This window comes from Sminthopsis crassicaudata, chromosome 1 (genome assembly GCF_048593235.1).
Source record: "Sminthopsis crassicaudata isolate SCR6 chromosome 1, ASM4859323v1, whole genome shotgun sequence".
Taxonomy (NCBI): domain Eukaryota; kingdom Metazoa; phylum Chordata; class Mammalia; order Dasyuromorphia; family Dasyuridae; genus Sminthopsis; species Sminthopsis crassicaudata.
Window position 1 is genome coordinate 426090032 of NC_133617.1, and position 25973 is coordinate 426116004.

The 25973-nt window shown below is 34.6% G+C and overlaps 1 protein-coding gene across 34 annotated transcripts in view; it reads left to right on the forward strand.

Moving 5' to 3' along the window:
• RBFOX1 (RNA binding fox-1 homolog 1) overlaps window positions 1-25973 on the forward strand; it is a 2692248-nt gene that overhangs the window by 2455218 nt on the left and 211057 nt on the right. Inside the window, exon 1 of one of the 34 annotated variants that reach the window (XM_074280489.1) lies at window positions 10239-17752. The exons of the other annotated variants lie outside the window; for them this stretch is intronic. Within the exon in view, the coding sequence (XP_074136590.1) occupies window positions 17651-17752 (102 nt within the window). The 5' untranslated portion in view covers window positions 10239-17650. Of the gene's footprint in view, window positions 1-10238; window positions 17753-25973 lie in introns of those variants that run through there. 34 annotated transcript variants of the gene reach the window in all.

Consider the following 25973-nt stretch of genomic DNA (forward strand, 5'->3'; position numbering starts at 1 on the left):
TTAATCAATCTCACCCATTCCTTTCTTCTAAGTGTCTATAATGGAATATTTTTCATTTTAATGAAAAATTATTTCACAGCTTACTTCATATACTATGTGAATAAATAAATGTCTGGGAGAGAGGTGCTGATTGTCTGACATGTTGAAGGTCTGCCATTACTAATGAATAAAACTGATTAATAGACTTCAATGGTGGACCATAGCTGACCATCCATGAGTCAGAAATGCTTTAGGAGTAGATCATCTCTTAAAAGGATTATTTCACTGATGTTTCAAGGTGACTCTTGGGCCAGATTCAAACCCATGACTATTGCTTTAAAGTAGGTAGTTCCACATTTTGGAACTATGGTATAAACAGTAACAAATAAAATCCCTCTCATTTGTTTCTCATTAGGGCACGATTGCCATGTGCTTTGAAGCCAATCTTCTCACTCTTATTTATACGAGTGCTCTCACTTATCAGTTAGACTTGATCTCATCACCAAATTCCTGTAATGATGTATGTTGTTGAATATAAATACTCCAAATTTGGATAATCATGAGCTAGCATTCTTTTTAAGTATACTACATCCTGACAAAAAATAGTGTTAAGGTTTCTGACTTTTACCAAAGCCTACATTATGACCATATCTCCATTCATCAAAACTGAATTATACAGGTTAGCAGATTCTTGACTTTTGCCATCTTCTGCTAGAACCCAAGAAATAGCACACATATATGCGCATACATGTACAATGCCATTCTTTTTAGCAGGCTATTCTCTCATCCTTACATTCTTTAAAACTTTTGATTCTATGACTATTTAAACTCATTACCAATTACATTTATACATTATAGACCAAGATAAAAATAAATAGCATTCTTGCAGATGATAAAATTGTAAAATAATTTTTTTTGTTTGGGGATGATGAAGGAAAAAAGCAATAAAATATGTTAATATAGTTCTTTCTCCCTCTAACAAGGATTTAGCATGTCATTACTTCCTCAAATCCATTCTTTTGTATTTGTTGTGATTATTTTTCTTCCCAAAAAGCTCTAGATCATTGTTAATATCTCTTTTCTGGGCAAGAATTAGGGAGAATGATGTTTAGGAATTCACTTAACCAGTTTTTAATAGCACTGCCTTCAGGATTTCAAAAGCCCTCTTTCCCCCTTCCCCCCAACCCTTATCCCTAAACTAGATTGCCAGAATGACTGACTCCCCAAAGAGAAAATTTGCTAAGTGAACTTGACAGATACCAGGCTGGCGCCATATGTCAGGAACTAGGTTGCGGTTTCCTAGAATCCCCAAGCTTCTCTCCACCTTATCAAGATGGCAGAAACTATATGCAAGTCAAGTTCAACACAGTATTTTGTCAGTCTTTCTGCTCCTGAAATCCTTCCCATTTTTTGCCTTCCCTTCTCTTCCCATGACTTGGTTTGCCTTACCTTCTTTTACCTTCCCTTCCTTTTCCTTCTCTTTTTATCCCATCCCATTTCATAAGAGTGTGGATGAAAAGATAGATCTAGAATCATATGAAAAACATAAGAACATTGGTGGTATATACACACAGATCTTGTACATTGACAGAACCTTCAGAAGTGTTTACAAGATTAGTAAATAGTGTTAGTGTTATTTATTATTAGTGGTGATTATTCCTTCCCATTTGTTCACTCTTATCCAATTATGCCTTTGATTTCTCTGTTCAGAAAAATATATTTTGATCCCACCATGTTTCCTGTTTTTACTTTGTTGTTTTAATAAAAAAAAAAAAGGTAGAGAAGAAACCATACAAATAAATGTCAATATGTTTCAAATGAAAAACAGTCGCTCTGTATTTTAGAGGCACAAACTACAGGCTATTTAGAAACGCATACCACTTGGGGAGAAAAAGACCAAAAAAAGATAGGATTTGCTTGAGGAGATTAAAGGTGCAGAGAGGGAAATTGGGCCAATGATTTCATTTTTTTAAAACTCTTGGTGAGTAATTTCCCTCTATTAGTACAAATAAGCACCTTCTCCATAGTTTCCAATTATTTTATCATTTTAGGGAATTGCTGAGATTGTTGAGTAATCAAATAATTTGCTCAGAATCACATAGTTAGTGTCAGGTAGACATTAAACAGAATCTTCATGATTCAAGTTTAGCTCTTGATCCACTTCAAACTGTCATTTTATATTTATTCCTCATTTATAAAAGCACTGCATATGACTCTGTTTATATATATATAGATAGATAGATTATTTATTGATTTTAAGTATATATTAAATTTAATGTGATAGTACCAAATTTGCCCTATTTGTCTCTGCCCATTTTAAACTTCTTGCTCTATGTATATTTTTAAAGAGTTCATTAACACTCTTTTCTTTTTTTTGCATCTCTATTATTACCTTCCTATTTTCCCCAAATTTGCCCTTAAGAACAAAATAAGCCCTCCTTTGTAACTAACAAATATGTTCAAACAAATAAAATTGTACTAGTCATATCTGAAAAGGATATGCCATTTTATATCTGTAGTTCATCATTTCTCTGCCAAGAATTGAAAACTGAGCTTCATCAACATTCTTCTGAATCATGATTGATCCTTTCATTGATCAGAGTCCTAAAGCCTTTCAAAGTTTTCTTTTATAATATTTCAGTCACTAAACAAATCGTTTTCCTAATTATTCTCATATCATCCTTCATTAGTGCATAAAAATCTTCCCAAGTTTTTTTTTTTTTCATTTCAACCTTCCCCCCACTTTTTATGGCAATAGCATCTAATTATATTAATCTACCTTTTTTAATCCATTCTCTCAATAGGTGGGCACCTTCTTAATTTTCAGTTTTTGGTTATTGCAAAGAGCTGCATTTGTAGTTTTTAATTCTTTTATTTTTTTTGTAATATAAGCTTAGTAGAAATATAGCTGGCTCCAAGAATGTGAAAATACAGTGATTTTTGAGGTATAATTTTTTATTTTTATCAATTCTCAACTCCATCAATAGTACCTAAGTTAATGTATCTTCCCATATCTCCTCTAACAGTTCCCTTTTTCATTTTTTTCACCTTTTTCAAAGTTGTAAGATAGAATCTCATAATTATTTTAATTTACATGTTCTTAATTTGAAATTTCTAGCATTTTCCCCCACAGTTGTCTATAGCTTGCAATTATTCTCTTGAGATCTGCCTATTCATATTCTTTGACCAACTATCTATTTAAAAAATGACTCTTTTCCTTATGTATTTATATAACTTCCCTTTATATTTTAGAAAGCAATTCTTTAGCTAACTAATTTGCTGAAATAATTTCCCCTGATCATTGTTTTCTTTCTAATTCTATCCATATGAACTTTGTTTACATGACAGGTCAATTTTATATATTCCAACTTGTCTGTTTTGTATTTTATCATATTTTTTCTTCCTTTTAGTTGAGCTTTCATAATAATAAAATATTTTATATCATTTTTCCTCAGTAGTATTTTGTTTTTCCAAATACCTGTTAAGATAGTTTTCAATGATATTTTTTAAAATCTAGGTCAAGCATTTTTTGTTTTTGATATGGATCAAATGTTTTATGAATCACAATTGCCAAATATTTTATCATAAGAGAAATTCACAAATAAGCTGCCTGCTAGGAGAAAATGTATATAAAATTATTTCAAAAATGAGCATCAGTTAGTAGCTTATTCCTGGCTTCAGGATTCACCAAATAGTTGCTGGACTTTTATTGATCAGTATGATATATCATTATTAATTTGCATTTGTTTTTTGGGGGATGGACATTTTCCTGTGACTGAGTAACTTTTCTTTGTTATTTTATTTTTGAAGACTGACATTTGTCTCCATCAACTTCAGTTAAGGTATAATGTGTGTCTCTCTGTCTCTCTAGCCCTCTCTCTATCTGTAGATATATTTAATATGGACGCTTTCCCTTAGAGGAAAAAAAAAGACTCCCTATTCTAAATTCTATCTCTGATGTTTTCCAGTTTTGGGACATTAGATAAGACATGTAATTTTATTACAACTCAGGTTCCTCATCTGTAAAATGAGGAAATTGGGTAAAAATAATCTCTGGTTTTCAGAATTCGAATCTATGATCCCATTTATCAGGGTGATATAAGCCTCTTCTGTTGAGGAAGTTATTTTTGTTTGAAACAAATGATGCTTCTGAGGGGATTTGGGGAATATTTTTGAAAAATCATCAGTTATAATATATTTTATATTGCCTTTGATAAGAAAGAACATAACTCAGAAAGAACTCCCAATTGATATTTGCCATTTTAAACTGGCTTCTCTCCAAATGGGAGATGGCTCTTTAAGAATATTAACACAGGGCTAGCTTCTATGGACCAGGGAGGAAATGACAGGCTTGCAGAAGTTGGAAGTAGTTTCATTGCTTTCTCTCCATTGATGGTCTATAATTACATAATTGCTATCCATGTAAAACATAGATAAGCAGTCAGAGAGAAGATGGCTAAAAAGTAGGACTGTGACTTGAACCATTGAAACAGGGACCATGGAACCTCTCAAAAAACAGATTGAGGCTTTCTTGTTTTATTCTGATTGAATTCATAATTTCATTGTTGTGAGAATCCCACTCTGCCTCTTTTCCTCTCTGATCCTTGTCTTTATTTTCCCATAAATCCCAGTATTGCCAATTTGTGGCCAGAGGGAACCTCAGAAGTCAACTTGTCTAAAGCTTTCATTTTTCAGATGAGAAACTGAGGCCCAGGAAATTTAAATGCCTTGCCCAAAGCCATACAGAGTGTAAGCATCAGAGGCAGGATTTAAACCCAGGTTTTATGATTCTAGAATCAGCATTCTTTCTCCTTTACCATAAAATATCTACCTTTCACATATTGTCTTTCTGTGGTTTGTTTAATATGTAGGAATGCTAATGTACCACTGTCTTTTTATTGTCTTTTTCTTGCTTGGGAATTATCCCTTTTTCCATTCTGGTCATACATGTCTACAGTAATGCCTTACATACAAATCATTGCTCCTGACATTCTTTAGCTTTCTGTGTACACAAGACTTAGCCCAGTGTCTGGAACATAGGTGTTCAATAAATGTTTACAGACTGACAAGAGACTAAATCTAAATCTGCCTATGTTATCGAGCAGTAACCCATAGTTATATTGTTTTCTATCTCATCATGTGTGCTTCTGTTTTTCCTTAGAATTATTGGTAAATTTAAAACTTTTGAGATCATGAAGATCCATGACCCGTAGTTCCATTTGATTACCAAGAGTTTATAGTAGCATTATATTAAAGATAAAGACTTTTACAGTAGCAGACAATTTTAGATTAAAGTACTACTCAGTTTCCCAAATGAGATATAGCCTGATCTCTTACTCAGTTCTGGGCACAATTCAATAGATGTTTGAAGCAACTTTCTTGGTTAATGTAGACAAAATATTGAAAAGAGTAGATAAGAGAGCTGGTGCAGGTACAAATCCTGACAAGCATTAATGGATTATCAATTGGCTTCCCAAGCCACTTAACTTGAGTGACAGGTGGGCCCTGATCCCCTGTTAGTTCCACCACTCTTGTGACCTTTGCAGAGACAGACAGTTTCCAAAATCAGGGATGCCACAGCTGGTGAGTGGCACAGATTAATTAAGCGGGGTTCTCCCTATGCTTTAAATTATTCCCTCTTGGTGTGCTCTTTTGGAAGTGGAAATCACCCTTTTAGATCCCTATTTAGTATTTTAAAGAAAAAAATTATCTTAGCTTAAAAAAGGGATTATATTATGCCATTTTACAGGCATATGTTAAATTTCATCTAATAAATAAGCATTTATTAAGTATAAGCATAAATAAGTTATAAGTATTCCTTTGATAAATGACCCTTTGTTAGGTAGTAGATAGGCAAAGACCAAAACAGAAGTCTTTGTCCTCAAGCAGCTTACAATCTATTTAGGGGAAATGTATTCACAAATAAGTAAATTCAAAGAATTTGGGGGGAGGGGTGGGAAGGAGAGGAGAACTAATTTCTGGGATATCTCAAAAGGCCTCTCATAGACAAATTTTGTCTTGATAAGAATTAAGAATTCTAAGATGCAGAGGTGAGGAAGAGCTGTCTTCCATAAATTGGTAACAACTTATATAGAAAGATGAAATGGGAGATGAAATGAAATGCATATGATAAACAGAAAATCAAGTCAGTTTGTCTGGATTATCGAGTTTATAAAATGGAATATTGTAAAAAGACAGAATAAACAAGATGGAGCTAAATTGTGAAGGCCTTTAAATGCCCCCCCCCAAAAAAAAAAAAAAAAAAGGAATTTGCCTTTTATTCTAAAGGTAATAGGGAACCATCTCAATAATGAGACTGATACAAATAGAACTATGTTTCAATAGTTCTTTCAGTTTATTCCTGAATGACAATTGTACTCTTAAAATTCCTAGTGTGTCTGTCAAACATTGCCATCTTGAAAGTTGAAAATGCCTTGATTTTTCTTTGTCTTGTAAGATCAATTGCCAGCAATCCCATTAGGTAAGTAAATATACACTGAATTTATACCATATACCTAACAGTGTATCAGATTCCATTGGCTATATAGTACATATAACTGACAAATCAAATCGACAGACATTTATTAAGTGTCTACTATGTGCCAGATACTAAGGATACAAAGATAGGTAAAAAAAAAAAAACAAAAAAACAAAAAAAAACCATCCCTGAACTTCAGGAATTCCAAGTCTAATGGAGGAGAAAACATGCCAACAGTTATGTACAAATAAACTCCAGACAAGATGAATTGGAAATAATCAAGAGAGAGAAAGCACTCATATTAGAGGGACCAGGAAAGGCTTTTTGAGGAAGATGATCATCAAGAGTTTACTGTTTGACTGCAGAGATAGAAGTTCAACATGAGAAATAATTATAGAAAAAGACAATAGAGAATAAAATTACTAAGGTGAGTGGTTTAGACAGTCCTTTCTTCATCTCTGATATGATTTGATGACCTCTGACTTCTCTTTGAACCCTAAATATGTGATGCTATAAATATGCTAAAATTATAATGAATATTAAGGATGGAAAATTAATTTTAAAAATAAGTAATTTGATAGGCAAGAGAGGAGGATCAATGAAAGTTAAGAGCACTGCTTACAATGGTTGGGTTTATGATAATGGAGACTGAAAATGCTGAACTGCTTTTTTTTTTGTTTGTTTTATTTTGTTTCTATGTCTTTAGAAATATGAAAAATAATATTTGAATTAGAAAGTGTACAATCAAATATGGATTTCAGGCATTGGAAAACAAGAATAAGATTGGAGTGTTTGATAGTTTTTGTTTGCCTTTAATGAACTCTATGAGGTCCCACAGACCTGAAGAAGGGCAGAAATCAATTCTTTTTTCAGGGGAGAAAATGTAGAATCTACAAATTCTAGAGCAATCTGTTCACCTTGGATTCTTATAAATTATTAATTGCAATGGTTAAAGAGCCTGTAGAAGGGTCAACAAAAATCAGTATGGTTTCATGAAGAATACATAGTGCCAAACTAACCTAATTTTATTTTGTATTTTTTGGGGGGTGGGGTAGGGCAAGATAACTAACTTGGCAGATAAGAATATAAAAGATGTTAATACTTGAGCTTTGGTAAAATATTTCAGTTCTCATGCTTATAAATAAGATAGAGATATAGATTATAGGATTGTAAAAATAAGGTGGATTTGGATCTTGATGAATGGCCAGACCCAAAAAGTTGTCAGTAGGGCTCTGATTAATGACTTGGAGGGAGTGCCTTGCAGATCTATTTAGATCTTCTACTTTTTGCCATCTTTATCAGTGACTTGGATGAAGGTTTACATAGCATACATGTCAGATTTAGAAATGATAGAAACTTAGAGATTTAGTTAATGTGGTCAGAGACAGGGTTAGGATTAAGAATGATCTCAGTAAGCTAAAATGAGCTAAATTGAATACTAAGAGAATTTAATAGGGAATAATTTGAAGTTTTATACTTGGGTTTATGTGAATTTGATAAATACAAAAAGAGGGAAATGTAATTAGGCAACAGTTCCTGTAACTAAAATTTAGAGTCTTTAGTAGAAAGCAAGTTCAATTTGATTGATCAACTTGATAAAAAATATACTTTAAAGGTTAGATAAGTTTGACCCTTTAGAAGGAACAATTAGGTGCCACAATGGATAGAACACCAGACCTAAAGTAAGAAGACTTATCTTCCTAAATTCAAATCTGGGCTCAAAAATTTAGTAACTGTGAGACTCTGGGCTTAACCCTCTTTGCCCCAGTTTCCTCATCCATAAAATGAAGACGCTGCAGCATCTAACAATTAAGAGTATCTAAAAGACAAATGGCCTGCTTTGGGATGTAGTGAGTTCTTCCTCACTTGAAAATTTCAAGAAGCAACTGAAGGACCAGTTGTTGGAATACAATAGAAGTTCTTGATCAGCTATAAAATGTCTGAGCAACTTTTAAAGTCCCATTCAGTTTTTAATTTCTGTGTTATTCTTCATCACCAGCTCAAGTTATTTACTATAATAGAAAAAAAGGATCTGTTTATGAGGAGAAATATAAAGTTATTTAAAAAGTGAACCACATGATGGGATTAGGCCTATTTTCTTAGGATCATAGATTTATAGAATTTAAGAAATTATTTTAGCAGGTTCATTTTACAAACTAAGTCCCCTTGCAGTAAAGTTACTTTCCCAAGATCACACAGCTACTACATTTATGGCAGAACTGGGTCTTTTGTACTTTGTCATCATCTAATTATGCTAAGTAGTCAAATCCAAGAATACTGATATATTACTTTTTGAGTAATAAGACCGTCAAAGGGAGCTCAAGTCATTTAGATATAATAACACCTTCTTGTGTTATTGTGGCGTTAAGGAGCCAATACTGTGAACTAGTGAAATGTTTACATTTTGGAATATTTAAAATCAATTAAATATATAAATTTCTGGTATATATAAGAACAAAGTGGATCAACATTTTAACGTACTAGAGTGCCTTAAGATAGGTTAAGCTGAAGTCCTTGTCTTTGTGCATAAGATCATACAAAGATCTAAAGCTGGAAGGAGATTTATGGATGATTTTGTCCAATCCATTCATTTTTCAGATAAGTAAAATGAAGCCTATGAAGTTTAAGTGATTCTTCAGATAACAAAGATAGTATTAGAGGTAGGATTTGAAACTTGGTTCTTTAAATCCAGAGCTAATTGCTCTTACCAGGGTACTATCCTGTTTTCTCATTTATGAGGAAATGTTTATATTTGTCCTCTCAATTATTTTAAACATTTCATTTTTGTTTATACTATTAATCTCCTTAGAAGAAGAATTAAAAGGAGATGAATTTAAGCCTATCCCATATTTAAATTGCATCCCATTTCAAGTCAGTCTCCACTCAGGTTTTTTGTTGTTGTTGTTGTTGTTGTTGTTGAATTTCCAACATAATTTCCTTCTAAAATCCTACAGGAGGTCCCCAAATCCCTTCACCAAGCCTTCCTCTACATTAGTTTTCTTAAAAAATAAGTCTGATTGTGTTATACTTTTCAAGAACTTTCAGCAGCACCTTCTTTAGGCTTCTCAGTCTAACTCCACTGTATCTTTCCAGGTTGGCTGCACATTAGTTCCCTTCTTGCATTCTTTTATTTGGTCACTTGGTCTACTGGCTATTTTCCTAACTTCACTTTTTAACTAATTCTCTGAGCTCATTTCCTCTGTACAACACTAGAATGCACTTTATCCTCACCTCTTAGAATCTTAGCTGTTTTTAAGGATCAATCCATGTGTTCATATATAAAGCCTTTCTTGCTTCCCTTAGGCAATATTGATATTCTCCTCTTTTTATTTCCTTTCAAATTGTCTTTATATATATATATATATATATATATATATATATGTATATATATATATATATACATATACGTATACATATATATATTCTGTTCTCCAAGTGAAATGTAAACACCTGGAGAAGGCCCTTCTTTCTTCTTTCTTTCTTGTTCTTGTTCTTCTTCCTCCTCCTCCTCTTCCTCTTCCTCTTCTTCCTCCTTTTTTTTCTTCTGTTTCTTCTTTTTCTTCTGCTTTTGCTTCTGCTTCTGTTTCTCTCTCCATATTCTTAACATTTAGAACTTTATATTCAAAAGGAATTTAAATGATAAGTAAGTTGGGATTGGATTGGAAAGCATATACATTTACACAAAAATTAATGTGTTCAACATGAAAATCAGGAACTACACATGTATAGATGTGATGGAGGTGTTTTTTGTTGTTGTTGTTGTTTTTGGTGGGGGGAGGCTTGCAGAAATTAACTTTTCTTCCTGAATTTGAATTCTGTCTCCCAACTTAATAGTAACATGACTTTAGGAAAGTCATTTGATTTCCATTTTCATATGGGAAATGGAAAGTATAATACTTATATTATTTATTTGATGGAGTAGTTGGAAGGAAAATGCTTTGTAAATTTAACTGTGAAGTTCAGCATTTCTTTGCCCATGCATAAGAATGGAAAAGTCATTTATTAATTATTTGCTTTATACTAGGTCCAGTACTAAGAATTGGATGCAAATATAAAGACTGTGTCCTGTTCTCAAACAGTTTACAGTAAATAATAGGGGAGTGATAGCTAAGAAAGACAAATTTGGTTGGAAATTTATAGTGCAACAATCAAATGTCCATTCTAGATGCAGTGGTAGTGTTGACTTGATTACCTTTCCCAATAAAAAAAGGTAGCCAGAGGCTAGAAACTTTAGGAAAGTATGTTAGGAAGAAGAAAGGAAGGAAAATGAGAAACAGGGAGGGAGGAAGGAAGAAAGGGAAGAAGGAAGAAGAAAGGAAGGAAGGAAGAAAAAAAAAGATATCTTGTAACAGGATCTGATTACTTTGTGAGTCCTAGATATAGTCACCTCTCACCAATCAAGTCAGCAGGTGAGAAGTTAGAGATTCAGTTCAGAAGAAGGTAGAGCAATGAGTAAATTAAATTATTTGATTTCTCATAATCAAACATAGAAAACTTGCCCATAGTTCTCCTGAGTGATTAACTGTATACTTAGACAGAACCTGAATTTTAAGAAATGACCTCACTGGAACTGAGTTTCCACTTTAACTCTCTGCTTAATTGATCAGCAGTCCCATTCTCCTCATTTGAAAGGCTAATGTCAGTCAAGCTTCATTGAGAGCAGTATCTGTTTTTTAAGGGTCAACTTTTGGGACTGCCCATCACTCCCCTCTGGCAAGCCCATTAAATATCCCATGTTCACACTCAGCAGTGATCAGATTGCTTGTGATTTGCTTTGCTAAACTATTACCTGGATATAATGTCTGGTTCCTTAGGGCCTTTTGAAATGGACATTTGAAATGCTTCATCTTCCTACCACAAGGGCAGGAGTGCTCACGCCTGGCACACTCAAGGTTGAGGAGGATTTTAGGCTTGGGTGTTTGAGTCTGTATTAGGATAAAGGAATTTTCCTTCATGTGTATTTTTGCTTGTGTACTTTAATGTGCTAATAATCCTCATCCTACCTCTATGCAAATGAGTCACTCCCACATATACTGAATGTTCTGTTCAAAAATCATGAAATGATTGTATAAGTAGGCTTTGCTTTTGCAGAAATGGAAGCTTTGCCTGCAAATGTAACATTTGGGTATTTCAACTGAAAATGTTTTTGAGGAGCCAAGGTTATCTGAACTACATGGTGTGGTCTGGCATTTTCATAGCCTTGATCCTTAGTTCTCACCTATGGCATCTAACCCCCCTCCCCCCTAGCTTAGGAAATGAAAGGAAAATTTCAAAATATATTATCTCTGAATTTAGGCTCACATTACCCTTTGCAAACCTATAGTGTTTAAGGAAGTGGTCCTTTAATAAAGGGTTGATGGCATTTGTTTTACCATACTGTACTATGCAGTATGACATGATGCTCATAGCACTTTTATATTCATCAGTCTTTTGGATTGCCTCCTATGTGCCAGCAATCAGTCAGTCAGCAAACATTTATTGAGGTCTCTGTACTAGGGCTGGTAGAATATGAATTGCTTGGGGGTATTATGCTTTTATCTTTGCAACCTCAGTATCTTACATAGAGTAGCCACAATATAGTTGCATTGAATTGAATTGAACTGAAGGCAATGACACTAAGGTTATACAAGGAATATGTGACAGTCCCTGGAAATCTGAGTGAGAGAGTACAATTTATAAAAACTGCGCTTTTAATGGTTTGTGAGGCTTAAGTATTAGAAAATATGATACAATTTATAGGAAGGGAGCATCACTGTTGGTTGAGATGGCCAAGAAAAGCTTCACAGACTACAAAAGATTTAAGTAGGATCTTCCAATATTCATGTCGGTTGTGTAATTGCTAAATTGATGTTCAAGGAGAGGTGAAAGTCACAAAAGAACACAACTTCCTAATTTAGTCAGTTCGTGTCCATTGTTAACAATACTTATTTTATTTCTGAATATTCTTTGTTTAATGCCAGGGAAAATCCTTGCAGCAACTTTTACCTTAACCTGTGCATTAATAATTTGATTCTACTTTGTTACTATTTCTTTCGGTGTGATTTTCTGACAGGAAAAAGTGATGAATAGGATGATCCGACTGTCTGACAGCATGAAGGTATATAATGATGGCATCATATCTATGGGAAGAAAAAGGACTCTAGCCTCTTTGTTTCCAGACCTGTGGTTGCATAGAATATGGAAGGCAGTGTGTTACTATGAAAGAGATGCTGATTTTGAGTTCAAATCCTGGTTTTGCCCCTAATACCTATGTGGTCTCTATTTCCTTCTAGATATAATAAAGGAGTTAGATTAAATGACCTCTAGGGTTCAGCTCTAAATCTGTCATCTTGTGTTCCTGTGATAATTAGACAATCTTCTAATGTGGGAGGTAATGAACCCATTTGCCCACAAAATGTGGCTCTTGCCTTTGCCTGAAAGTACATCTGTATGACAAAGAAGAACAGCTAAGGGGTCATGATGTACAGACATACTGAACTCTGCATCTTGTTTTATGACTTCTTGCTGTATTAGTAACAATAATAATTAAGGTAGAGCACTGGATCTTGAGTCAGAAAGGTCCATGTTCAAATATGCTTTCAGCCACTTACAAGCTATGTGACCTTAAGCAGTCACTTAACCACTGTCTGCCTCAGTTTCCTAATATGTAAAATGAGATTAATAATAGCATCTTAAGTTATTGTGAGGAGGTCATATTTGAAAAACACATTGAAAACTATATAAATGCCATTATCGTTATTATTATTGTTGCTGCTGTTAGTATATCACTTTATACTTTTAAAGTACTGTTTTATATTTGAGTTTTGGAGGAGTCCTGGGTCCCTCATGAGGAAACCAAAGCTCAGAAAATATGAAATGTTTCTAAAAACACACAATTCAATTCAAGTCAACTGAACAATTTGTAATTAATAGTTTTCTATGTGAAAAACTCCATACTGAGTGCTGTGGGGAGGTAAGAAATATTGATTAGATATAGTTCCTATGCCTTTATAGAACTTTACAGAACATAGATGAAAAACTGACTTACACACGATGGCCATAATTCAGAATGTTATTAGGACAATGGTCCATAGCCGATAAGTAACAGAACCAGGACTAAAGTGCAGGACTTCTCATTCCAGACTCGGTTTTCTTTGTAATGCACCACACTGCTTTTGAATGTGGAATGACTTTTTCAAGTGAAGGTTGAGTAAATTTCCATTGTGCCAAGCTATTTTCTACTTATGGACAACAACAACATGAACAATAATGTATTTTTTTTAAACTTTAGAAGAGGGTACTAAAAGGCTAAATTTCCTTTGTAAAAGATTTCCGAAACTAATTTGTTCACAGAACACTTTGGATTTTGATAAGGGTTGATGGAACTGATAAGTTATGGCTCCAGAATAAGTCAGCCCCAGGATAATGGGGACTGAGGACTTTTGGGAACAAAAGAAAAGAAACTGAGTTTATTTCTATCCTGAAAAAAAGCTGTACAAAACAAACGTTTTGCTACATATATTATTTAATAATTGAGAGGCAGTATGGCTGAGTGGATACAAAGTGGGACTCAGAACTAAAAAGAAATGGGTCCAAGTCTTATTCTCTAACTATATGACGCAAGTCATTTAACCTTTCTGTATTCTGGGCTATTCTCCAAAAATATAAGTTGCAGAGAATTTGCTAGTCTTCATTGTTAAAGGGAATTTGCTCTCCTAGGATTTCCTCAAACCAGTGAAATCACAGGTCTATTCCCTATGCCCAAATAATTTAATAACACAGAGAGGAAACATTATTGGTATTAAAACCCTGCCATAGACTCTCCGTTTATATTTTGTGAAATACCAAAAATTTGTAGAAAACAGTTTGGGCAATGCTATTATGTTAGAATTCTTCATGTCAAATTTATTAATGGTCATAACAATATTTAATTACTTCAATCAAAATCAATCAAAAAAGTACTTGTATATAGCAGGAAAGAAGAATTAGCAAATGCATTACATTATATTTTATTATCTCATCTCATCTCTCACATTGATAATTTTTTTTTCAATCATGTCTAACTCTCAGTGACCCCATTTGGAATTTTCTTGGTAGAGACACTGACGTGATTTGCCATTTTCTTTTCAAACTCATTTTATTGATGAAGAATTGAGGCAAACAGGGTGAAGTGACTTGTCCAGGGTCACATGCTATATATCTGAGACTAGATTTGAACTCATGAAGATGGATCTTCCATAAACCTGGCACTTATATGCAGGTCTATATGCAATATTTTAGGAATGGCATTGACAAGTTTGATAAAAGCAAAGAGGAAAATATCCAGGATGATGAGATGATAGCAATCCTTGCTATATAGGAACTGGTTAAATGAGTAGAGCTGTTTAGTCTATAAAATAGAAGCTATGGAGTGGGGGTCAGGTCAAAAATGTGTTTTAAGTATTTGAAGAACTGCTTAAAAGAAGCAGAGATTAGATGTTTTGCTTGTCTATAGAAGGTAGGAACTAAAATGGTCAAGCCTGCAGAAGCTTATTGAAGGCTCTGGATAAGGAAAAGATGTGTCCCAAAGTACAGTAGACTGTCTTGGGAAGTAGAGATATCATCTCTCAATGGAATTTTTCAAGGGAAAATTGCATAATAATTTGTCAGGGATGTTCTAGAGAAATTTCTTATGTGGGGATGGGATATCCTAGATGATCTCCATGAGGTCCTTGGCTTCTTACTCTCTGGGACTGTGTAATTTTTCTGGTCAAAACCATTCAGTGACTCCATACTTAAATACAAATGGCTTAGCTTAGAATTCAAGGCCTTTTGCCGGGCCTGCTTTCCTATCTTTTAAGTTTTATTTCACAACATCCCTTTTCATGTGTGCCAGGCTTTAGTTAAAATGGAGTACTTGCCATACCATAATGTCCCCCCAGAGTTTTCTGTTCCATACTTTTGCCTTCAGTGTATTCCCCACCCTGTCTTTGCCTTTCAAAATCTTATATATCCTTCATTCTGATCCCTCCAGTAAGAGCTGAACTTTTCCTCTTTTCAAAATCTTATAGTATTATGTACATCCTTTATGTTCTCCTTCTGGTCTATTTTGTACTTTAATTCTTATTTTCTCTAGCTAAATTGTAGGTTTCATGGACAGGGCCAGTTAGTGTGGTAGGGTAAATGCTCTAAATGGCTTTTGAATGAATGAAAGGTAATAATTTCTTTTCTTTTAAATGAAATGCTCAGTCATATTTAAAGGTGTTAGTGCCCTTGAGTAAATTAAATGTTATTTGATTTTCAATAAGTGTATTTGAATTTCACATCCCTTGTTCTTTACCACAAGGATTCATGCTCAATCAGTACTTTTTAATACTGACCCCAATAGCAAATGGATCCCCTATAAACTAACTAATCAAAGCTTATCTTTCACAATAGAAACGTCAATAAAACTTTCAATTGTTATTTTGCTTATTGTATCTGCTTGCCATGGATACTAATTAGTGTTCATTGTTCAGCTGGTGTGTGTATTAACTGCCTTAATGTGGTTTTAACCATGTTATTCTTTGTAAGTTATAGCTATAGCAAGTGACCTACCTCAATTACCTTAATCAAGACAAAACAAATGTCAACTCAACAGTTTTAAGTTTTATAACCTTTGTTTACTTTTGATTGTCCATTTTGGAAGAAATTTTCCAATCTTGAGAGTTCCTTTAATTTTTTTCTTACCTTACTGAAGTTTCCATCAGAATCCATGAAGTTAATAAAGCTTTCCCATCTATGGCTAGTATTCCACATGAGACTAAATTATGATGTTTGAGAAAATAAACAAATGAAATAAAAATTTAAAGCATGACAAGTGAACAACAGTCATTTAGTCAGATCCTATCATTTTACAAATGAGAAAGGTTAGACCTAGAGAAGTTGTGATTTATTCAAGGACACACAAATGTTAAGTATGCAGTGAGGACAGAATTTGAACTCAGGTCTTCTGATTCAAAATCCAAAAATCTTTCTACTGTACAGAACTGCCTTTCATAGTCATTCTGATCTAAAACAGAGAGTGCCTACTATTACAAGACTCATGTATATAGAAGACCATGATTATACATGAAAAAAAACTTTATATAAAAGTTTTTTTAAGGATGATAATTTTTCCTGAATCCTTCTCTAAGCATGAAATTCTTTATATTTTAGTACTCTTAATATGTTCATCCCTCCAGCCTTTATGTTTATAATATTTCATCAATTATATCTGATAAAACCAGGTGTGGATAATATTTCTGATATTACATCCATTATCTCTGAATTCATCTGTTTGGGAAATTCTTTTATTGACATATGGAGCAATTTGATGCATATTTTAGTAAATTACATTTATGAGGTTTTGTAGCTGAAAAATAAAGAATCATCTGATGGTAAACTTTCTCAGCATAAGCCTTTTTAAACTTTGCTAAGCCAGTTCTCAAGATAGTGGACATACAAGAATCCACTAGGACCTGTGCACCACTGGCAGGAGCTGTGAATACCTTGAGCCACTTGCATAATACAGTGAGGCATCAGGATAAAGATAGAAATTGAAATTGTAATTTCATGATTTTAGAGAACTCTCCTTACCAATATAAAATGACCTATCCTCATCATGTTAATCTTTAGAGTTTTCTAGGTTGCATGATTGCCCAGAGTCAAATCTTTATCAGAAACATGACTTGAACTCGGGACTTCTGTGTTCCTATGCCAGCTCTATTCAGGGGGCCACACTGCCTCTATTATCTGTTCATTGCATCTTTATCTCTTTGTGCCTCTTTCTGTGTTCTTTCTCTATCTACCATATTTCACAAGTCCTACAGAAGCAGGTCTGAGCGCAAGGGACTGGGTCATTTAACATCAGACCAAATAATTCCAGATGTAAATAGATGCTCAGAGTAAAGAGAGACAGGAAGGCAAGAAGGAAAAAGGAAAGAGAGAAAAAGAAACCCTTATGTGAGACAGCCTGCCCAGCTGTGTGCCACCCCGAGGACAGAAAAACCCCTTTGTGTCTCGCTCTTTAAACGGGAGCCTCAACTTTTGCCTCATGGGAGGTGGTTTACCCCTTCCACAAGGAGAGCTGGGCTTTTCCATCTCGTGCTCCTAAACCCGGGATTCTTCAGCTCTCTCTGTTTCCCTGGCTACTGTTGATTGCACCTCCTCGTTGAGGGAAGGCGGCTCCTTCCTGCTCGGCTGGAAGTGCTCGTGATGTTATCTGATGCTTCAGGGGAACTGCACAGTGCTGAAGTCAGGTCACTTGGCAGGCGAGGGATGGAGGGGATTGCTCTCCTGAGAGGTTTGGCTGAAAATGTAAATGTCTGTGATGTTCAGGGCTGTGGGTCTCTTTCCGTTCACGATTTGGGAGCGTAAAGACATGGGGAGTTCTTTTATTTTCTCCCCTTTGTGAAGAGCTTTGTCATTCACCTCTAAGATAAGTTAACAGGCTTGTTAAATCTGAGCCCTGCCAGTGTAGCTACATTTAAAAATAGCTTTGCTGGAAAGGCAGCGGCATGCCCGTGGTTCGGAGTAAAAGGTTGGAGCTTAATGAAGGCCATTTAATGTGTTATTCCAAATCTAAGAAAAAGCAGATCTTTATTACAAACATACCTATAATTTCTGTTAGGGGAATCCCACCATTTTTAATGGATATTTTTTTTCCTACTCTTTTCTAATTAACTCCAGTGCTGAGATTACAGGGAGCTGGCCTTCAGAGCTGAGCTTTGCAGTGGTAATAAGCACTTGAGGTGATGCTTAATTAAACTAGAGTTGTGATAGGGAAGAGACCTATGCGGGGCTGAAGTGCTAATCCTTTTGCCTTGCTCCAGTGTCCCTGTGTGATTGTGATTGATGAGCTGATTCTATCTTACATCTTCATTTGCATCGTGTGTTAATACCCACAGGCAGAGGTGTTGTGTAGTACCAGATGAGAGCTCACTGCTAATACAGTCTAATGTGGTAATGGGATGGGGGAAGGGTAAGCCGCTTCTCTCGGCTCTTCAACTGAAATGGTGATTCTGTAGTCCGGGCGGAATGATCGTGGGGAGCCTCTTTCTGGAAAGATTGTTATTATTTTCATGTATTAAAAGTTGAGCGTCTTCTTTCGAATGTGTGTTTTCCCACTGCCCACTCTGTTCTCTCCCTTTTTTTATTTGTCTCCCAGTCATAGTTTGTAGGACGTTTCTGCCATGTGGCAAGGCTGCCGGCTTCCTATTACTGGAGGCTGCCGAGCTTTCTCTGGTTCTCTGAGCCAAAATAAATTGGCAGAGGACTCCAATTTGGCTTTGTTCCCCCTTCCTTAAAGACAGATGCTTTCCTCATTATCAAGCAAAGAATGACACTTTGTCTCACCAAGAGCTCAAACTTTTATAATAGCCCAGCAGTGTATGATCTTGGACCAGCTGGCTCAGAGGTGGGATTTTGAGTATGGCGAGTACTGTGTCCCTTAGCACGATGGGTTATGGAGTCATTATTGCAACTTCCAGGTGAACCTTAGCTAAAGATTGTACCAACATGCTAGTCTCACCACGTGCAGTTCAAACTCCTCCAGCCAGCTACATTTCCCCCTTAATTGGAAGGGAACAAACGGGAGTAGATTGCACCTGCACTAGATTATTATCTGTCAGTGAGAAGAAAATGAAACAAAACAAAAACTATTTCAAATCCAAATGGAAGTTGGGAGCTTGCTTATTTTTGACAAGCCATAACTTTGGCTTGGCGACTTCTGTTCTTTGTGAAAGAACTGTCAGCAAGAAAATATGTTTTGAATAGGCTCCAGTCTCCAAGATTGGGTATTTCAAGCGCTAAATGTCTAGTCAGTCAACAAGTAATTTATTAAGTCCTGATGTGCCAGGGAATGTGCTAAGAACTGCTGATATAAAGAAAAACAAAATCACAGGTCCCGCCTTCAGGGAGCTCACATTCTAATAGAATAAACAATATGTAAACAACATGTAAACAACGAAAATGGGAGGTAATCTTAGAGAGAAGCCATTAATGGGGTGATGTCTGAGAGGGAAGGAAGAGGAGAAAAAGAGTGGACTAGAACAGGGGCTATGAATAGATCCCTTTTTCAGGAGGTGAGATTTGAGCCAAGACTTTAATGGAACCAGGGAAGCCAGGGAGGTGAGGGGAGGAAACATCATTCTAGAAATGGGTGCCAGACAGTGAAAAGACAGAGTTAGTGGTTGAATGTCCTGTGTGAAGAACAGCAAGGAAGCCAGTGTCACTGAACTGTATGGAAGGGAATAAGATGTAAGAAGACTTAAAAAAAATAGGAAGACGACAGATTGTGAATATCTAAAGCAGGCTTCCCCCCCCCCTTTTTTCCCCATCTTTAAAAAAAAACTCTATGAATAAGTATTTTTACATGGACTTGGGTTAGCCTTAAAGATAGTGCCCCTATAACATCTGAGAGAAAAAGGAACAGCAAAAGATATATTTAACTATCTTCATTCCCCATGTATCAGCTCTTGTTTACATTTCAAGTTTTCATTATTCTTGCAGCATAAATATCTTAACTAATATACTTTACACCCACTTTAAAGAAACATATAATTAAAAGCTAATTTAGGAAAACTCTATGGTCATTTTTCAGGGCATAATATGATATTCACACACTCCTGTAATATTAGTCTGCAAATATGAAATTGAACTACCTTTTTTTAAAAAATGGTTTTTAGGATTTGAGAATCTATCTAGGAAAAAAAATCCAATGCTCTCATTAGCCAAATAGGTCATCACTAGTATTGCTATGAAAAATCCAAATAAATGTTCTAGTGTTTTGTGGCACACACTTTCTATCTGATATGATATAGCTTCAGTGTATCTGATAATCTGAAATCCAATCCTTAAGTTTGAATTAAAAACCAAGAATTTTTTTAAAATTATTTTTTTTACCATAGTCAATTGCTAGTTTTAATATGATAACCATATTAGAATTTAGGAATTCATTAACAAAAATGGAGATCTGATCCAGCTATTTGATAAGTCTAAGCAGACTGGGTTAGGTGAACATGGATGAAGTGAGAACCCTTCTAATTTACTTGCCTTCTTATCAAATGCATAGACAGGAGATCCCCCTTGACTTTAGAAAGTGTCAATGATTGGTCCAGAGGGCAGGGAATGAACATGAATCTTTGACTAAATAGGTTCTAACATAATCTACTGAAGTCATAATTTGTTTAGAATTTTGAATGAGTTCTATAAGTGTTCTTCTGTATTCCAGCTTAGGATATTGCCTAAAATAATTTAGATAAGGATAACTAAAGGTTTAGGATGTTGCCTAGATAATGCCAGAGTAATGTCTCTGTTTTAATTTAATTTTAAAGAAAAAATTATAATTTTGGTAAACTATTCTAAAAAGTTCTGCTTTTTATTTTGTTCACATCTTTCATAGCCTAGTATAATCAGATTTTTTTTCTTTTTCTGTTTAGTAGTAGGTCATTATCTGGTCTGCAAAAACCTGTTATATACTTGAAGATTGTGTTTGTCTCTTTCTCAAACTTTTATCAATTTAAAGTCATTTAATTCCTTTTAGTCTTTTCTTTCCCAAGGTCAAATTCCCAGTCTTTTAATCATTTTCATTAACCAACTCTGAACTTTCTCTACCTTCATCATCAACAAGATCCCATTTGTTCAAATTTTGTCAAAGTAGATCATCATGACAATTCCAGGGAATCACCTCTACATACTACATCTTAGCAGGAAAATTTCTCGACTGATCTGCCTTTAGCTTGTAGTACAATATATTAATCTTCATTGAAATGCAGGAAAAATCCTCCAGAGATTCTCTAGTATATGACTTTTCCTCAGCAGGAATCTTCATTATAGTATCCCTGAGTCATTATTGACCTTACAACCTTCTGGTTTGTTTTGCTACTATTTCTAATTTTTAATAGAATGCCATTCATATTTTATTGCTTCTCAAACATTTAAGAGTTATTTTGGCATGGATTCCATTTTCCTGAGGCAGCTTGATGATGATATGAGTACTGGACTCAAGTGAGGAAGAAAATCTGAGTTCAAACCCTGCTTCAGGCAATTACTAATTTTGTGATGGTAGCCAAGCCTCTTAACTTCATTGTGCCTCTGTGACCTATAAGGTTTCTTCCAGTCTTAAATCTATGATCTTTTCCACAATTGGGTGACTATTCTTCTGTATTTGGTAATTAGCCCATCATGTGGATATCTCTCTTATTTTTCTAGACATTCAAAAATAATGCATATATTACCTGGCAAGCCCAGGAAAAATGCCAACAATATCCAAGCATTTTTTCTTTTTCTTTCTTTGACTTTGCACTCTATGGAAATCATATGCTCACTGAGAAAAGATACTTTTGTTATCTCTACATAAATAGCAAGATATTTTCATATAGCACTAAGTCAGCTGGTAGTTTTGACCTTAAATCAAGGCCCTCAGAAAACAAACTGACAAGAAATGAGAATTCATGATTTATATTGACAAAATAGTACTCATTCCATTATTACCATTTAGGGCCATTTTCTTATGTTAGGGGGATTTACAAATGAAAAAATTTTAATCAGAGAATTTTATGTAGTAGGGGAATATCCCTACATGCACCTAGCCTAAAGGTTCTTCCTAAACTAGGAATGGGCTGATATAAAGGGGGAATTATCTAGATATCTGACCAATGATAAAGTCATTTCCTTCCTCTAAACTTTCTTTTGAAAATCTGTAAAGTTAGAGATTAAACTGATCATTCTAGTTCCTTCTAGATTTAACAGTCTAGTGAGTTCTGTGTTTTGGGGAAATCATCCAGGTAATTTATCCTCTATATAATTGCTCTTGGGAATTGCTGTCAGTGTAGGAATGGTAAGCAGCAATTTCTAAGGCAGATAGGTGGTACAGTGGCTAAGGATACCCAACCTAAAGTGGAGAAGACTTATCATTCTGAGTTTATATCTGGTCTCTGACACTTACTAGCTGTGAGACCCTAGACAAATCAGTTATATCTGTTTGTCTTAGTTTCTTTATCTGAGCTAGAGAAAGAAATGGCAAGCCACCCTACTATCTTTGCCAAAAACAACTCAAATGGGGTCGTAAAGAGTTTTACAGAATTGACACAGCCTAATAACAACAAAGCAGCAATTTCTATAGCATAATTTAAAGGGATGCTGGGGAAGAATCATAATATCATAGATAAAAATTCGGAAGGGACTTAGAGCCCATCTACTCCAAACTTCTAATTTTAGAGATTAAAAAAAAATTGAGTTTCAAATAATGGAATTGACTTGTCCAAGATCACATTAGCAGTCTGTGTACTTGAGGGTAGGGATGATGCTTTTGGCTTTTTCTTTTTTTTCTTTTTTTCTTTTTTTTTTTTTTTTTTTTTTTTTTGTGTGTGTGTGTGTGTCCCCAGAAATCAGTATATTGTCTGGCACATATTATTTGCTTAATAAATATGCATTGACTGACTATGTATTCCTATTCCCCATGCCTTATTTATTTGTGCTTTCAAAGATGCTTAATAACTATTTAATTAGAATTGGGATTTGAAACTAAGTTCTCTGACTCCAAATCTGAAATGCTTTTTTTTCTATTGCATCATACTGCCTTTCTTATCTGTGAAGTAAATGTATAACTAAAATTTTTCTAAAATTCACTTAGATCTCATACTATAGTAAAAAAAAGATTCTGAAATGGCCTTGGTTATTACTTTTCTTGTTCATTGTAGCTCATCTAAGCAGAAAACCCTGTCACTATTGACTCATATCCAAAATATTTTTTAAGAGTCTATGTGAGGGGCAGCTAGGTGGCATAGTGGATAGAGCATCAGCCTTGAATTCAGGAGAACTCGAGTTCAAATTTGATCTCAGACATTTAACACTTCCTAGCTGTGTGACCCTGGGCAAGTCACTTAACCCCAGGGGGGGGAAAAGTCTATGTGATCCTCTTCCTGCCTTAGTAAATATATAGTATTTGTCATTATGATTGAACTTTTGTGTGATAGAGAATAATCTGTTAAACCTTGAAGCCATAATCATAAGCATACATCCTTATGATATAGGAAATGGGGCTAATATAGGAAATAGGGCTAAAGGTACACTGACCTGAAAACAGAAGTTATTTGCTGTTTTTTAAAAACCAAATTCTTGCTATTTATTTGTTCTTTTATGATTTTTATTTCTCTTTTCAAGTGGAATGTTTTAATAAAATTCTAGTAAGTTATTTACTCCAGTTAGTTGATCTATAAGTATTTAAATGTTTAAGTAGCACCTGCTGGTTATAAAGCACAGAGAAATAAGCAGAGACATAGTCAACAAGCATGTATTATTGTTTTTGTTTTTCATTTGTTTAAGTCCTGACTGACTCTTCCTGAATCCTGTGGGGTTTTCTTGGTAAGTATACTATAGTATTTTGATATTTCCTTCTCTAAGTTCCTCTCTTAAGAATAGGAACTGAGGCAAAAGGGTGGAGTAACTTGCTTGGGGTTACATAGCTAATAAGTGTCTGAGACCAAGGATGACTTTTCCTGACTTAAAGCCTGGCACTCCATCTGCTGTATCATCAGGCTGCTTCAAAGAAGTTATTAGGCACCTACTGTTTACCAGGAGTTGTACTTAATTGCTAGGAATACAAAAAAAAAAAAAAAAAAAAAAAAAGACAAAAATATGGTCCCTACCTTCAAGGAACTCACATTCTAAGGGAGGAGACAACATGCAAACAATTGTGTAATCACAGTATAAATGAGAATTAATGGGTTCTTTGTTTTTGTTTGTTTTTTGTTTGTTTTGTTTCTTGTTTTTGCAATATTCCAGGGCATTTTTATTAGTCACTCTAGGTTTGACCAAAAAAATGCTGATCCAGTGTTGGCTTCATTGATATTAGTTTGAGGGATAATTATTAATTTAATATAAACACAATTTTTATAATGTATTTAATTATTATTCTAAAATAGCATACTCAAAAAGAAAAAAAAAATGTCTAACATAGTGTATTTAAAATATTTTTAGGTTTTTGAAAAATTATTATTATTATAGCTTTTTATTTTCAAAGCATCTGCATGGGTAATTTTTCAATGTTGACCCTTGCAAAACCTTGTGTTCCAACTTCTCCCTTTCTTTCCCCCACCCCTTCCCCTAGATGGCAGGTAGTCCAATACATATTGAATGTGTCAAATTATATGTTAAATCCAATATATCTATACATATTTATACAGTTATCTTGCTGCATGAGGAAAAACGAATTTAGGGGGGAAAAAAAGGAAAAACTTGAGAAGGAAAATAAAAATGCAAGCAAACAATAACAGAAAGAGTGGAAATGCTCTGTTGTGGTCCACACTCATTTCCCATAGTTCTCTTTCTGGATGTAGCTGATTCTCTTCTTTACTGAATAATTGGAACTGATCTGAATTCATCTCATTGTTGAAGAGAGCCACGTCCATCAGAGTTGATCATTGTATAATCTTGTTGTTGCCATTTATAATGATCTCCTGGTTCCGCTAATTTCACTTAGCATCAATTCATGTAAGTCTCTGTATTCATCCTGCTGGTCATTTCTTACAGAACAATAATATTCCATAACATTCCTATACCACAGTTTATTCAGCCATTCTCCAATTGATGGGCATCCATTTAATTCCCAGTTTCTAGCCACTATAAAGAGGGCTGCCACAAATATTTTTGCACATGTGGAACCCTTTCCTTTCTTTAAGATCTCTTTGAGATATAATTCTAGTAGAAACACTGCTGGATCAAAGGTATGAACAATTTGGTAACTTTTTGAGCATAGTTCCAAATTGCTCTCTAGAATGGTTGGTGTTTACAATTCTACCAACAATGTATCAGTCTCTAAATGGGAATTAATGTGAAGAAAAAGCACTAGAAATTGTTAGCACTACTGTCTATCTACCCAGGTTACTTATACCTTCGGAAGCTAATACTTAATGTGCAACAAGAAAATGGTATTTACACACATATATTGTATCTAGGTTATATTGTAACACATGTAAAATGTATGGGATTACCTGTCATGGGGGGGAGGGAGTGGAGGGAGGGAGGGGATAATTTGAAAAAATGAATTAAAAAAAAAAAGAAAGAAAAAGCACTAGTATGGGGTAGGATGTGGGATAACATGAGAATAAGGTAAAGTCTCTTGCAGAAGATAGGATTTGAGCTAAATCTTAATTGAGAAGGAGGCAGCAAGGATGCAGAGTTGAGAAAAGGAGAGCCTTCTCAAATTTAAAGACAGAGTACTGTGTTTGGGAAACAGAAAAAAAAAGAAGGGTTCAGTGTCACAGGATTATAGAGTGCAAATAAGGAAATTAAAATGTAAAAAGACTGCAAAGATAGAAAAGATCTAGTTCATAACATTCTTTAAAAGCCAAATGGTAAATTTCATATCTGAGCCTTCCAGGAACAAAAAGTCACTGAAGTTTATTGAGTAAGGAGGCGATATGGTGAGAATAGCACTTTATGAAGATCACTTTGGCAGCTGAGTGAAGGACATGTTGGAGTGGGGAGAGACTTGAGACAAGATCAACAAAAGCCCATATTGCACTAGTCCAGATGT